The 15,795-nt window shown below is 35.4% G+C and overlaps 1 protein-coding gene across 4 annotated transcripts in view; it reads right to left on the reverse strand.

The window, feature by feature from the left end:
• Window positions 1-1,275: 1,275 nt before the first annotated feature.
• The window catches only part of CLDN16 (claudin 16), a 73,838-nt gene continuing 59,318 nt past the window's right edge, over window positions 1,276-15,795 (reverse strand). For 2 of the 4 annotated variants that reach the window (XM_041731428.1, XM_041731427.1), the window contains 4 exons: window positions 11,513-11,615; window positions 7,521-7,685; window positions 4,409-4,600; window positions 1,276-3,665 (listed from right to left, as the gene is read on the reverse strand). In XM_041731428.1, coding sequence (XP_041587362.1) covers window positions 3,532-3,665; window positions 4,409-4,600; window positions 7,521-7,685; window positions 11,513-11,615 — 594 coding nt within the window. In that variant the 3' untranslated portion in view covers window positions 1,276-3,531. Of the gene's footprint in view, window positions 3,666-4,408; window positions 4,601-7,520; window positions 7,686-11,512; window positions 11,616-15,208; window positions 15,298-15,795 lie in introns of those variants that run through there. The other 2 variants (XM_041731430.1, XM_041731429.1) reach the window with 2 other exon arrangements.

Raw genomic sequence — 15,795 nt, forward strand, 5'->3', positions numbered from 1 at the left:
GATGATTCCTCCAAGAAGCTGACTGTATTAAGGAAACCAGGCCAAATAAAACTAGCACCTTCTATATATGGGTTGTATATCTAATGATGGCACTGAGAGTTTTTAGCAAATATCTTCCCTTCGATTTTCCTAACTTAGAAAGAGGGGGAAATGTTATCTTTTTGTATTTTTCATTTTAAAATAATTTGTGAATATCAAAACCTCCTCCTCCCAGTTATGCTCTAAGAGCATGGAACTGTTTGTCTTCTTTAGCACATCAGTGGTCTTTTTTTTGATCCTCTGTGCACATTGTTCTTTGTATAGAATTCTTTTTCCTCACTTGTTTTTGTTGAAAATCTTCCTCTTCTGCAGATTGGTTATGGTAACTACACAGACTAAAGTGAGGAGAGGTAGGCTTATTTTACAAATTTCTACTGCAGTTGTAAATAAAATATAATTAGAGAATCATCCTTCTAGAAACCCTAACCAATTATTGATTCAGATAAGGATTCTCAATTGTTAAAGGTGTTATTTTAAAATTATTATTACAGTTGATGGAGAATGGAATATTCCTACAGTTTCCAAAATCACTTGTTTTTGTCACTAAAGGACAAATATATATAACTGAAGAATGGATGGATTAGATTGCCATCACCCTAATCCAGTGAACAATTTTAGCATAATTGAGGCTGAATCAACGAGATATTAAGTCTCCATATATGCTATCACATCACTATAGTGTGTTCTAAAAACTTTTTAATTTGAGCCCATCAAGTCTCTAAATTTAAATTTAAATTTGCTGGAAATACAAGGCATAGAGAAACAAGCTAAATAACATCACCAAACTAAATCCAAAAGGTAGAATAAAATTAAAGAAAACTTGTACCCTTGTTTTATTTTTTTTTTCAGGGTCAGTGAATTAAAGAGATTTAAGGGGCATAACAACAAGAGAAATGCAGATTCTGGTTTGGACCAGCCAGCTGTCTAGTGCATTTTGAAATACTTAGGGAAATTTCAACATGGGTAATTAGATATAAATGAAAAATTTTTGCTACAAAAAGGCAGAGATATTACTGGGAAAAAAGTAGCTTACAAAGCAACATACGTGAAATTATCTCTTAAAAAGAAATATATGCATATGTGTGTCTTTGCATATATGTGTATAAATATAGATTATCTAGAAGGATATGCAGATATTGAATGAGGTTTTAGGAATAATGATGCTCTTGATAGAGAGAACATGGCGCCTTACTGTAAAATATGGAAGATGCCTTTTTAATTATTTTTGTTCTTCAACTTTCTACAATGCACATATAAAACATCTATAGCAACAAAAGTCTAATTTCAATTAAAAACATGATATTGGAAAGTAAGAGTTAATGAAAAGAAACAAAGAAAATTGTAATTTTTTACATTTTATTTTTTCTTGTTGCAAGTAACAGGATATGATCAAATTTTGGCATCCAGAATTTAGTGAGCTATTTCAATATTTCAACCTAGTAATCTTATGTGTATACCTTGGGCGTACCTTAATTCTTCTTTCTGGGCATGTTGAGTTGCCATCATGCCAATTATTACATCTTCACTATTTAATATTCCTTCTGTTGTCACTAGTTGCTATACAAAATGTATTTTTTGTTATGCTTTATTTTGGGAGGCTTCATTAAATAATAGTGAATGAGGAATAAACATTCCCAAATAATTTTTTTAAAAAACTTAACATATCTCCCAGGATATATGGAACATTTTTATTGAGAAAAATTTCAAAACATTCACGATGTCAGTTATCACCAGAATCCTCTGAAATATTTCCTCATACAAAAGAAGTCTTGAAGGAAGGAAAATTTATATCTCTAAAATCTAGTGAGTTATTTCATTAATTTTACCCTGCTTTTCCCAATAATTTCAAGAGACTTATTAGAATATATAAAACATGACAGACAACATATCATAAAAGTGGAAATAAAAATGTTAAAAACCAAGGTTGTGAAAAAAGAACAATACAAAAGAGGTTTTAAGCTACATAAAATAATACCAGTATAACAAGTAAACATGATCTACAAATAATTTTTTAAATATCAATTACATGGTTAGTAATATCCATGAAATAAAAGTGAATCAGTTACTTTTAATTCTAAGATCCGATTAGAATTTCTCCTGAGAATACTGGTAGACAGATACCATGTGAAGTCATGAACACCATTCTCAACAAAATAAATACACATATTAGGCTTTCCTCATCTCATTTTCACATGATTTTAACTCTAATTTTAAAACACTTCTTTTGGGGGTCTTTGGAAAGTCACAACTAAATCTCTATTTTCCAAAGAACTAATTTCTAGTTCAGTGGATAGTCTGTTAAGGTACTGCAGGAGTATTTATGCTATTCATGTGATTTACGAGAAATCAGAAAACCCGAGATTAAATTATGTAACTTTTAAAAAACCCTATCATTTAAAAATTTAAGATGATTACATTATGAATATGACTAAACTCTCCATTAGCAATCATTCACTGATTTTTTAAGTGTATAATTAAACATATAGTTCTATTTTTTCTAAAAAGTACACATTTTATGAGAAAAATTGATCCTATTTTCAGTAAAGAGTTGTGAGCCTTTATTTCTTCCAATCAAAAACTATTTGTCAAATGTTAACATCTGTCAGATATTTTGCTGGGTGCTGAGGATACAGTGGTGTGAGGACGCCTGAATCAATGAATTCTAATATGGTGCATTCTTGAAACATTTTTGAATGTCCAATCAATAAATGAATTGAATGAACTTCCTGGTTTAGCTATTGCTGCAGAGGTCTAACAATTTAGCAATTTATAAGCAAGTTTACAGCAATGATAAAATAATACACAGATCTCTTATGTTGTTAATGAGAAAGAGAGCCACCACTGCTCTGGTATTAATTTAGCAGTGGCTTTTGACATTCCAAGTGTGGAGGGGAAGAAACTTCTTATCTTTAGGTTCCACCAGTGGCTGGTATATAAAACTGTTATTTTAATTTTTTTTCTATTTTAATAGAGTCAGAGTAATGGTAGGGTTTGATATACCAGTTTAAATTTGGAAGAATCATCTTTTTCCAAGTTAGCAAATAACTCACTCGAATGAGAACACAAAGAATGAATCAAAAAGCCAGCGAAGGAGCTAAGAGACTGTCAATTCCTTTAAAGATTAGAATCTCTGGCCTCTTTCAAAGGTTGCTTTCTAGTCTTAAAGTGTCATTTTACTTGAATATCACCATGTCACAATCTCTAAGAGCAGTATAGAAATCACAAACAAACATTGGTAGATCCTAGCAACCTTATCTGAAAATACAGGGAAAGTGTGTGTGGGCATGTGCAACAGGAGGGTAGAAAGGAGGGGGGAATATAACAATAACAGAAAAGTAGCAGTGATACCAGAATCAAACTTCTTGATTAAGCTGAGCAATTAATTTAGGTGAACAAACATGAGGTCTAAATAAATGTTCCTGGATTAACCCGAGCATATTGAGCATTGATTGATGATTTCAGTAACATACACGCAGACTGACTAGTGGCACTTTACACCCTCGTGTCCACAGCATACATTTTGGCGGTCTCTGTCCGAGGGGCCGCGTATGACTTGGCCATGGAAGCAGCTGCTGTTGAATAGGCTTTCCTCATGGAATATGGATAATTCCTCTCAGGTCCAACATCTGTTGGAAAGAGATAAATGTAGTGATATAAAAATAATTAAGACTCAGCAAACTTTGGGGAGAAAATGTCATTTTACACATTCTTCTCATAAAGAGGCAAGAATATAAATATTCTAAGAAGGAATCTCCTAAGAAGAACCCTAGAAGAAAATCTGAGATTTTCAACTCGGAAGTTATTTTTAGATAGAAAACTTAGGTAATTTCCTATTCTTTCTCTCTTTCTTTCTTTGTATCTCTTTTCCTTCATCCCTTTGTTCCTTCCTTCCTTTCTTTCCTTCTTTTCTTTCTGATGAAGAGATGGATTCTCTTGCTTTTTAAGTTATATTTTTAAAAACCCAATAATTACACATTACATTTTTAACAACAAATATTTGACTTGGATTTCAGTCTATATATTTAACACTAGGTACAAATTTAGTAGATTGAATGAAGATACATATATATATATATCATATATATATATGAAATCATGAACACATTGAAATCATCATTATATATTTAGAAGGGATAGAGCTATAACTGTGGGTTTGTTTGTTTGTTTCTCCCAAAATAACACTAACAAGGTAATAAGGCTTAAATATTGCGAATCATTTGTTCTTGAACAACAGAAATTTTTAGTGTGTCATTTTTTTAATAGGTAGGGATCAAGTATGCAACATTATTTTGTGCTAGTAAGATGTTTCCACCAGGCTGGGCAGATTGTTACAGGAGACAAGGAAGTATGCTATTTTTTTTGTTCTTACCTTTGAAGAGGTATAAGCAGCATGTCAGGACAGCACCAGCCAAAAAGCAACCCAGGGACCCAGCCATTCCAAGCCAACAAGACCAACCAAATTTATATTGGATGCCAAGAAATATATTGTGCAAAACCAAAGAAGAACGTTCCACATAAACATCAACCGCATACCACACTGAACCAATGATTCCTGGGGCACCTGAAAGAAAGGAAAGTTGCTAAAAATAATGCAGGCCTTTTCAAATTTAAATTCAAAGAGATATAGCTGCTACCCAAAATGCATGGCATAATTTAGAGGGGTAATAGTGATGCGATGGTTTCAAGGACAACTCAAATTTTGTATACCTCTTCTATGTCTTCCTTTTGCTTCCTATTGTGTATTTCTTCCAAACTATATATCAGTTTATGTACAGAGTAAACAGTGCAGTGTTTCTCTGTTTGTTTGAACCTAAAATGATCACTGTGGTTTTCTTTATTTTTCCTCTTTCCAATATTTTAAGTGCTGTGTAAAAAAAAATATGAAAAAGGAAAGAACACTAAATCGAAGACACATAATACGCAGCATATGTTCATTCTCTACTGATTTTCTTTTTTTTTTTTTCCTTTTTTTTTTTTCTCTTTTTTTTTTTTCTACTGATTTTCTAATTAAATACACATATCTTTAAGAATATTCTATGATGCTCTGCCCCCCCACCTAGACCCACAGTTAAAGCTGTATTAGCTACATAATCAGCACCCATAAGGAAACTATGTTTTTGAAGTCAATAGCTTTAGTGTGTTTGGGTCAAAAAACAAATAAATGAAGTAAAAACTGTCTTTATTTTAAAATTAATTCTTGGGACTCCTGGATGGCTCAGTAGTAGAGCCTTTGGCCCAGGGCATGATCTTAGGCCCTGCAGGGAGCCAGTTTCTCCCTCTGCCTGTGTCTCTGCCTCTCCCTGTGTCTCTCATGAATAAATAAATAAAATCTTTAAAAAATAAATATAAAAAATAAATTCTTATCTACCATCCCCAGACCATGTAAGAGTAAATTAAGAAATTTAGTCCATCTTTCAATTTGACTGGCTTGAAATGATACCAATAGAGTCCTCTCACATTTAAACATATAAACTGCACATCATTGCTTAGAGGCAAGGAAAAAAAGGTGAGGAACTATGGGACCAAAGGTTATGTAAAAATGGTGTTCAGCATTTCATTGCATTCTTTTCCCAATTGTTTAATGCAAGAAGTTTAAGAAGGACCGGATCATGAACCTATAACCTTCAGGTAACAGGGTATAAATTGCTACATATTTTTTATAATATTGTAATCTAGAAGTTTAAGATGGCTTTAGTATTTTATAAATAAAAGTATTATTTTATATAAATATATATGGCATACTAATTTCAAATGATGGTTCCAAGCCTTTGGCCATCTCTGGAAATTTACTTTTGTCATTTCTTAATCCATTCCTGCAGGGATTTTTTTTCCCAGCAACTCATTGTTTCTTTGTTTTTGTTTTTAATTTAGTTTGCTTTGTTGTTGTTTTTTATCAAAAATGGTGAATCTGGTGATATTCCAAAGTATTCTGGAGCAAAAATGTATAGCATTACATGGTGTTTAAATTTGTTCAATAAGACACAGTAATACATACAAAATGTTATCACTAGGCTGGACATGAGAATAAACGTCTTAAAAAGGAAAACTTACTAAGTTCTTGTGACTTTTTAATACAGCCTGAGGATCATCAGGCCTTGACTCTGTGTGTGTGTAAAACTTCAGGAAGGCCCCTCGTTTTGAGTGCATGATGCGTTAGGCTCTCTGCTATGGGCTTACTCTACCCACACTGGATCTTCATGACAGCAATTGAGTAGATTTTATTACTGGGGATTCACCTTATTTTGCAGATCAAGAAAAGGAGACCAGTTAAGTAACTTGGCCTAAGCTCACATATCACACATTTATCTCCAAGTGTTTGTTTTTATTTTTTTAAGTAAATTCTAACACCAAGGTAGGGCTCCAACTCACCACTCCAAGGTCAAGATCACATGCTCTACCGACTGCGCCAGCCAGGTACGCCTACAAGCACTTTTTATCTAAAATCTTTATCTCGGGATCCCTGGGTGGCGCAGCGGTTTGGCTTGGCGCCTGCCTTTGGCCCAGGGCACGATCCTGGAGACCTGGGATCGAGTCCCACGTCGGGCTCCCTGCATGGAGCCTGCTTCACCCTCTGCCTATGTCTCTGCCTGTCTCTCTCTCTCTCTCTCTGTGACTATCATAAGTAAAAAAAAAAAAAAATTTTTTTAAATTAAAATCTTTATCTCTTCATCTTGTACTGCCTGATGAAGTTCCCAGTTACATTTGCTTTGCTAATTTTTGGTTGCTACCATCAAGAAAAAAAAATGATTTTTTTTTTCCTCTGAGGGGGTATGCTCATTGGTTTTTTATCTTCCTGCACTTTGAGTGCTTCAACAGTGTATTTTTTTCCCAACTTGCATTAGGATCCTAAGAAGACATCATGTTGTGACAGAGGAAGACTAAAGTGAGTTTAATGACAGACCTGCATGAAATATCACTTTTGCTCTTTCATCAATAAACACCATGTAAAGTGCTTTTTGACTGTTTATTAGTCATGCTTGATTTATTAGCCTTCAGGACTCCATTTATCCATCTAGTTCTTAAGTAGGGAGATAATCTGCTTATTGTTACATTTATGATCAAATAAATGGCTTGGCACATGAGAAAAGTCTCACATAGGACTTGGCACTATTTAGTTCATTGCTAAAAAGAAGTGGTGGGAGTGGGTACAAGAAAGGAAGTGGTGGTTTGGGACTTACTTTGGGACTTAACTTCGTGAATAATAAAAAAATAAATTATTTGAAAATTTTAAAGCATTACATGATTTTTTAAAAAGTAATTTGAGGACTTCAATAAACTTTGATCTGGGATATTATCAAAAATCAATTATCTGATTCCACAGCTGAAGAAAGTAAGGTTGGTGGATGTGCTCTTTGGTCCTTCAAACTAGAAAAACAAGTCACATATGTTCCTAAAATGAACTTCTTGACAACAAACACCCTTCTCTTCATCTCAAGATCACAGATGAGCATCCCTACCCCCATCACTAGTGCAGAGAGTACCTGCTATTAGTAACATGGTTCCAGCAACAAAGCAGATGCGGACTTTGATGTATGGCTCATCAGGGAGGAATTTCACACAGTCGAGACCAAGAAGCAGGGTGATGAATCCAAATCCAGCTAGAATATCTGCAGTAATCATCAATGCCCGAGTTACCACCAGCTTCACTAGAAGATCAGGGCATGTGGTTACATCATGGTCAGAGGAAGGAAACATGTTAAGGTACAGAGGTACACCCCAAAACAGATACTCACATATATTAATATATGCCCACTGAAAGAATTAGACTTCAAATTTGTGTGAATGTGGAATGTTTTCATAAAATGCAAAAATATCATGAGATGATTATTGATATGATTATTTGTTTAAGCACGAATTATTACTTAGTCTTGATGGCCCCCCCAGGAAAATGCCTGGCATATAGTGAAGACTAAGTAACTGTTTCCTTGTTTGTTTTCTGTTTGGGAATAAATCTTGTTCACAAGTATTATAGGTGAATATTGAATTGAAAGTAGAGTATCTGTTCTGCAGAACTTACCCCAATAAACATTTAAGAACTTAATGATCACTACATTTGTTTGAAGTTCTATTGAAAAATATATTTATTATAACTGGTTAAAATTTGATATCGAGGAGTAGGATAAAATATTTCAAGATGTCACTTGCCAATTCAGGCTGGTGGGAGCCATTAGCAGGTTTTTAGAAGGAGAAGGAACTTCTGTTATATAGTAGAAAACTATGTGCAGAAACCAGATCATATTCTCTTTCATTGCTTAGGTGGTGAATCTTGGCCAACATTTCATATTAACCCTTTAACCTTGCACTGCCAACTGAGCAAAACTGAAAACTATAGCCATATGGGAATATATGGTAGAAGGTCCAAGGAAGAAGATATCAGGTAAACAAAATGAAATAGTAACAATCACTCTCTGCAGTGGAAGCATTCTCAACTATGAAAACCTCTTGAGCTATGAATTCCAGTTATGCTAAATTAAAAATAGGAACATTTTGTTTCAAATGGAGGGTTAATTATCTGATGTCAATGCTACTTTTATTTTAGCCATCTAATGATACAGTATTTTCTTTGTTTTATTTTCATAGTGATTGGGGTCTCCTTGTATTTTAAATAATTTTTCCTCAATGGTGAGATACATTTAAGGCTTATTTAGTAATAGTTTGCTTGTAAAATGTGGCCATTTTATTTAAATAAAAAAGCACTTCTATAATCCATTTAAGAGAGTAAATCAATGCATAAAATCAGCTTCTGATTTTTTTTTTTTTTTAAGTAGGCTTCATGCCCAGTGTAGAGCCCAACATGGGGCTTGAACTCACAACCCTGAGATCAAGACCTGAGCTGAGATCAAGAGTTGATCACTTACCTGACTGAGCCACCCAGCACCCCACATTCTACCTAATCAATAGGTGATTATTTAAGATCTTAAAATGTGGCATTATTTCAAAATACTTAGACCTAACTTTCTAATTTAGGCCAAATCTGACATCCATTTTTCTCAAAATTCAGGAAGGAGAAAAATGTGTAACTAAGTGGTATCAGTTTTCACATTTCAACAATCTTCTTGAACCTCAAGTAACACATTCAAGCGGGTCTCCAACTCGGCAGCCCAAGCCAAGAAGTCTCTCAATTTGGAGTGCCTTCCTTAAATATTTTTAAGTCCCCTTTTGGAACCTGTGTCAAACAAGGCCAGAATTTCCACCTGAACGGGATGCCTTAATATCATGGCCCTGGTTTTCCCCTCTCCAACCCTCACTACCACATGGAGTGTGATTTTTTTTTTTTTAAGATTTATATATTTATTTGTTTGAGAGAGAGAGAACGAGGGAAGGCAGAAGAAGAGGGACAGAGAAACTTGAACACACTCCTCGCTGGGCTTAGAGCCTGATACGAGGCTCAGTCCCACCACCCTAAGATCAAGACCTGAGCCTTCGCCAAGGATCCAACCTTTAACTGACTGAGCCATCCAGGGACCCCCAGAGTATGATTTCTGATGCTCTGTAGGACCCTTGGAGTCATGCCTATGGTGTCATCCAATCAACCCCATGTCCAGCCCAGATCCAAGACGGCAGCTCTGCAGGGAGATGGCTAATGCTAACCAGTCAGGAATTTCTTTCTGGGAATTTCTTATTGGGAATTATCTGAGATCTGGCTGCTAGAATAATGTTAAATATTCTGATTTGGGGAGGGGTTATTCAACAAGAGTCCTAAAAAAAATTGTCTGAGTCTGTATAGGTCTATAGGACCATGGAAAAGGTTATCTAATTGTGGGTCTATAGGACCATGGAAAAGGTTATCTAATTGTGATTCTATAAAAGATATCAAAGACTAAAAATAAAATGTCATAAGTAATATGCTAACTTAGAGGGTATAATTATGTCATTTTCTTAGAATGCATTTTCATCTCTGTTGTCTCTAAACATAGGATAGAATTTTTAAAATAAAAGTAATGAATCTTTAGGATAGTGTTTGAAAATAATAGGTAAGAATAGATTTTAAAATGTGAGACCGTATAGGCAAATGATTAAAAAAGAAATATTAAAATATAAACAGCAATTTTCTCTGTGCAGTAAGCTTCTGGGAGATTTTCTGTTATTATTGCATAAATGTACATAACAGTATTTAGAAGTTTGAAGTATTTTATCTTTTTTTTCCTCCACTCTCATCATCACACTACATTTCTGGAATAGTCTAGTGTCCACATAAATTTACATTCCTGCTGACCAAATCGTGCTTCTTTGTAGGTAGAATTAGGTTAGCATAAGGAGGGAAAAAGAGAAAGAATTAAGAGGCCTTAAAAAAATGAAATATGGGCCTTAGGAATTAAGTTAAAAAACACTCAAATCCTGAATAGCGGATGTTTTTAGACCACTGCTCCTTTTAAGTGCTTATCCCTGGACTGAAATAGCTGTCCAGGGGAAAAGTCACATTCCGAGGGTTTGCTTTTCATTTATCTTGAGAAAAGAAGTTGCTGTTCCCTACTGCACCCCATCATCGGCTTTGAAAGAGACCAAAACCAATTGGCTTTAAGAACAGAACCGCTATTTCTTGGCATGATTGGATGTTCTAAATAAATTTTAAAAAAATGCTATGGAGAAAAACTGAGAGAATCAATAATAACTTTTTTTAATCTATGAAATCTCTTTATTCATGGAAACGTGGGCCTTGCTAACACCTCTAAACTTTAAGCCTAAAGGTCAGGAAGATGACGGAGCTGGCTTTACCATTCCTGCAAACCATGTGTCATCACCTACACAGATTTTCTTCATTCCCTAATTCCTGTCTGTGTGTCTGTCTTTGCCTACCTATCTCCATGTGTTTTTCTGTCTGCCTCTGCCCGTCTACTTCCACCTTCTCTCTTTCTCAGCAAACCTCCAGTTGAATTACTGTAAATCTATTTGACTTATGTCACAGCTAAAAGACATCTCCGAAATACTTTTCGTCTAATCTGTCGATTCTAATCCTTGAATCACAGCACCCTGAAGAATTCATTTCAATTTAAAAAATGTTTAAGTCTACTGTGTATAAGATGCTCTTCCAGGCTCTTTGGGGGAGCAGAGATGAATAAATTATATTTTTACACTGAAGGAATGTATAAATACATGGAACATGATAAAATGAGCTCAAAATGTTTCAATTCACATTTCCAAAATAAATTTCTAATGGAAACACATTTAAAATTAGACACAACTTGACAATAGTAATGTAGAAAAAACACACACAGGGGTGCCTGGGTGGCTCAGTCGGTTGTCTGCCTTCAGCTCAGGTCATGATCCTGGGGTCCTGAGGTCGACCCCACCTGGGGCTCCCAGCTCAGTGGGGAGCCTGCTTCTCCCTCTCCCCTCTGCTCATGCTATCTCTCTCTCTCTCAAATAAGTAAAATCCTTAAAACAAAACAAAACAAAAACACACAATGGAAACCCAAGTTCAGCGTTGCTTGGTAGCCCCTCCCTGGCAAGGTGTCATCTAAGGTATACATACGGGGGTGTTCGGCAAGTATAGAATCGTACTCATCACAGGTGCGAATCCCATCAAAAGCATTCGTGACACACTCCCACCAGAGGCCTCGGCATTTTGTGCTCACCTAGATGTTGGAGAAGACACTGTGTGAAACAACTCAACGCAGACACACTTCAGTTCCCCTCGATCAAAGGAAATCTTTGACTGTTGTGCTTTTGATAGTAAAGTACAGTGGTTGTAAGCGTGACCAGAATTTCATTTGCAACAAACACAATGCATTTTAGAGTATTTTCCCTTAAGCACTAACGACTGAAGGCTTTCTCCACCAGGAAATGAATTCACTTCCTGATGGGGGGCAGGGGGTAGGAAGGAGTGGTACCTAACATAGGTAAAATCACAATTACGTATATGCAAATGGTTATGGCTGGTTCCATCATGGAGTCGTAGTTTTACATGGAGGCAATTCATTTCGCTTTCCTGTGCTGACATTTGATCATCAAAAAAGAAAAAAATTTTAAAAATCACATAACAACGGATGATAACTGTTGACATCCTGAGTCTGTTAAGAATGTACATTAATTTTTGCCCATCATAAACAATGAATTCCATGAAGAAAACTGTTATTATATACGAGGTTCATAAACTCACAATAATTGCCAAAGAAAGCTACAACTAAGGAAAACAATACATGAAATCTAAAGATGCACAACTTCTTCCTCCTTGCCCCACTGACACACTACAAGGATTTGAGCTATGATATGGATAGGAGCAAACTGAGCCTTAACTTCATTCAACCTGATGGTTGCAAACCATTCTTCCTTAGAAACTCTGTGCAGGTGATTCTAAGTGTCCACCTAGAGTTAAAAGATACCAGTGACCTGAGCCTTTCCCTACTTTTTCTATAAGCTGCAAGTCACAATAGATTTCTTAAAACTGTAAACATGCCAACAGAAAAGAGTTTCAAATATTCTTGACACAGCTCATGCATATGGAGCAGAGCTAATATGACTGTTTGTCTTGACTCAATTACAGATTCACATTACCTAGGAATTCTGGGAATAGTTTAGTAAAATTTAACCAAGAATTATCTTGGAAAATAAAAACTTAAATTTTTCCTTAAAGAAAGAATAAATAAAGCGGGAAGAGAAATGAAAAAGCTGGGAGATCATAACTGGTATGAAGAAGAAAGGAAGGAACATAAAACACTTTGATCTGCAAAAGCAAATCATATCTGGGAATATCTGTGCTTTGAAACTCTCTGCCCCACATTCTGCCTCAAAGCTTTGTTGTGAGCCAAATACAACTGTACCACTTGCCACTCCACCACAAATTTCAACGTTGTGCTTCCATTATCACTTTACATATAAAATATTCCTAATTGGCAATAATTTTAAAAATCTACATCAAGTCTATACTATGAAGCAGTTACTATTTAAGGATATTATAATCTCAGTTATTTCTTAAAGGATCTTGTGAGATATCAATTATTATCAGTTATCTTACAAATAAGGAGAATGAGACCTGGGAAAGGTAAGTGATAAACCCAAGAAAGTAACTCTCCTAGTGAGTAAGTGGAGGAGATAGGACTCCAATACAGCAGTCTGTGTGGCACTGCAGGATACTTAAAACCCACTTAAAAAATTCTAAATCCATTTCAGGCTAGCATTGGAAATTGGAAGACAGCTTTGAGGGACGTGTTCAGCCCTAACTTTAATATCATCGTGTGGCTACTAGTCTACAGAGCCTCACTTTGGCTTACTCTTCCTAAGGTTACATATGAAGGGATATTTTGGAATTTGGGAATATTATCTGCCTAAGGAATCACAGGGACCAGAAATTTAACTGAGAAGGTCTACCTTGTGAAATCTGACTTATCAATTTCTTATCAGTTTCTAAATAAGGACATGGACATCTCAAGTTAGATGTGGATGTGATTTAAGTTACGTTAAGAAAGTACAGACTTTAAATCTAAGTTGATACTTATTATTAGGTGTGTTGTATCCTTGGGCAAGATCTTACCTTTTTTGAGCCTCAATCGTATTGGTATAAAGGAGATGGTGCAAGGAGAGTTAGAAGAATTTAAAATTACAAACACATGATATAAATGATTTGCTCATAAATGATCTTAGTAAAGTACTTAAACATTATAACAACCTCAGTAGTGTCTGTGTTCAACATGACTAACAGTAATATAACAGAAGAAAGGTAGACATAATGGGTTGGATGATGGCCCCTCAAAAGATGTCCATGTCCTAAGCCCCAGAACCTATGGATGTGACCTTATTTGGAAAAAGGGACTTTGCATATTTTATAAAGCTAAGGATCTTGAGCTAAGGAGACCTTGGATTATTAAGGTGGGCCCCAAATCTGAAGACAAGTGTCTTGGTGAAAGACACGTAGAGCAGAAGGTGATGTGACCACAGAGGCAGAGATTGAAGTGATGTGGCCATAAATCAAGGAATGCCAATAGCCACTAGAAGCTGGAAGACGCAAGGGATGGATTCTCCCATAGAACCTTCAGAAGGAGTGTGGCCTGTCAAGACCTTGATTTCAAACCTTAGGCCTCCAGAACTTCAAGAGAATAAATTTTTCTTGTGTTAAGCCACCAAATTTTGGTAATTTGTTATGGCAGCCCTAGGAAATGAATACAGTAGAGATTATTGGTGCGAACTGTTATAGAAAACAGACCTTCTCATAGCTTATTGCCATTCAGTCTCTCAATTAACAAGAACATACTGCATCCAGTTTGTTCCAACTCGAGCTAGGTTGTGTGTATTTGAAGTCTACAATCAGACAGTGATTGTCCATAGTTCCTGCTAATAGACACTAAAACAAACAAACAAACAAGCCCATTGTGGTATTTCTTGTTATACATGAGCTTACTTAGGAAGGAACCTGAGATATAGATGTGAGAATACTCATTTTACACTGGAAAAGAGTCTCTTGGCAAAATAATCCAACAGTGGTGTCATTTTCAAGGCTATTGATCATTTACCTGCAATGACCATATTTAGAAAAGCAATGAGCTCATTAGAGGAAACAAGGAATCCAATTTCATTAGGTATTAATGCTCAGGGGCACACTATGAGATTGCTTGGTATTCACACTTGGTTAAGGTACGTGAGAATAGTGGCTGTAATTAACTAAACTTCTGTGTTAATATAGCACTTACTGGAGAAACCCTTAAAGGTGCCTTTGTGCACAAAACACAAGGTTAAAAGATTTTATGTTATTTATCATATTTTGGAAAGCCCCTCCTTGTCTAACATATAATCTTCACTTACTGATCCCTATGTTACACAACGGCTTATTAAAGAACTTCCTAAAAGGCAAGTAAATCTAAATTCTGAAAAGTTTTAAGACAAAGTTCTGTTTAAAAAGCAGACTGAGGCTTAAAATATTATGGTTAACCTTTCTTAAAGGGCAAAAATGCAAAATGTTAACTAATAATTCTTATCTTACAGGGTCATTCAAAATAGAAGATGCCAAATTTAAGCTTACTCTTTTAACATGCAATTTATATATTAATAAATGTAGATAATGATACAAGAGGAATTATTTCAATGAATATCTATTAATCCTGAAGTGAAGAGCAGATTAACTCTTGAATGGAGAGAACCTAGTTTATCCAAGATGTAACAATAGAAGTACAAACATGAGGCCAGCATAAATCTCCTAATATTAATTAATTGAAATAATAAAACATAGAGATCTTACAGAACAGTCCAGATTTCTGGCTTCTGTTGGAAACTTGGTCATTCTGGCCACCTAGACTCCTCAATGCCATGTAATAAGAAGTAGCACCAGCTGAGTGACTGCTCCCATGAGGTGGGGCTTCTGCTGATGGGTTCCTCACCCCCCAACCCAGTCTGCCTCTCTCATGGATGTTGACTTCCGGGTTCATTTTGTGCTCCTAACAGACTGTACAGACTGTACATTTTCTGCTCCTGGTTCATAATAAAATTCCTACCCATCGTTCAAGTCTCACTTCACAGATTCTCCTTCTTCCATGACATTCTCACAGTTTCTCCAGCTGGAATTAATTTCTTTTTAGATCATTCCATAATTTGTCCATAGTCTATAGCATTTACAATATTGAATTATTATTTTTATGTGCCTTTATGTACATCTATCTCCCAAGTCTGTCTCTTGTCATCTCTCAAACTTTATTCATTGAATGCCTGTCATGTATCAGTCAACAAACTAGTGAAATTCTGGGATACAGCAATGACCAAGACAGATATGGGACCTTGCTTTCAAGGAGCTTACAGAGTCTTCTTCTTGAAACATAGTAGATACTCAAT

This window comes from Vulpes lagopus, chromosome 17 (genome assembly GCF_018345385.1).
Source record: "Vulpes lagopus strain Blue_001 chromosome 17, ASM1834538v1, whole genome shotgun sequence".
Classification (NCBI taxonomy): Eukaryota; Metazoa; Chordata; class Mammalia; order Carnivora; family Canidae; genus Vulpes; species Vulpes lagopus.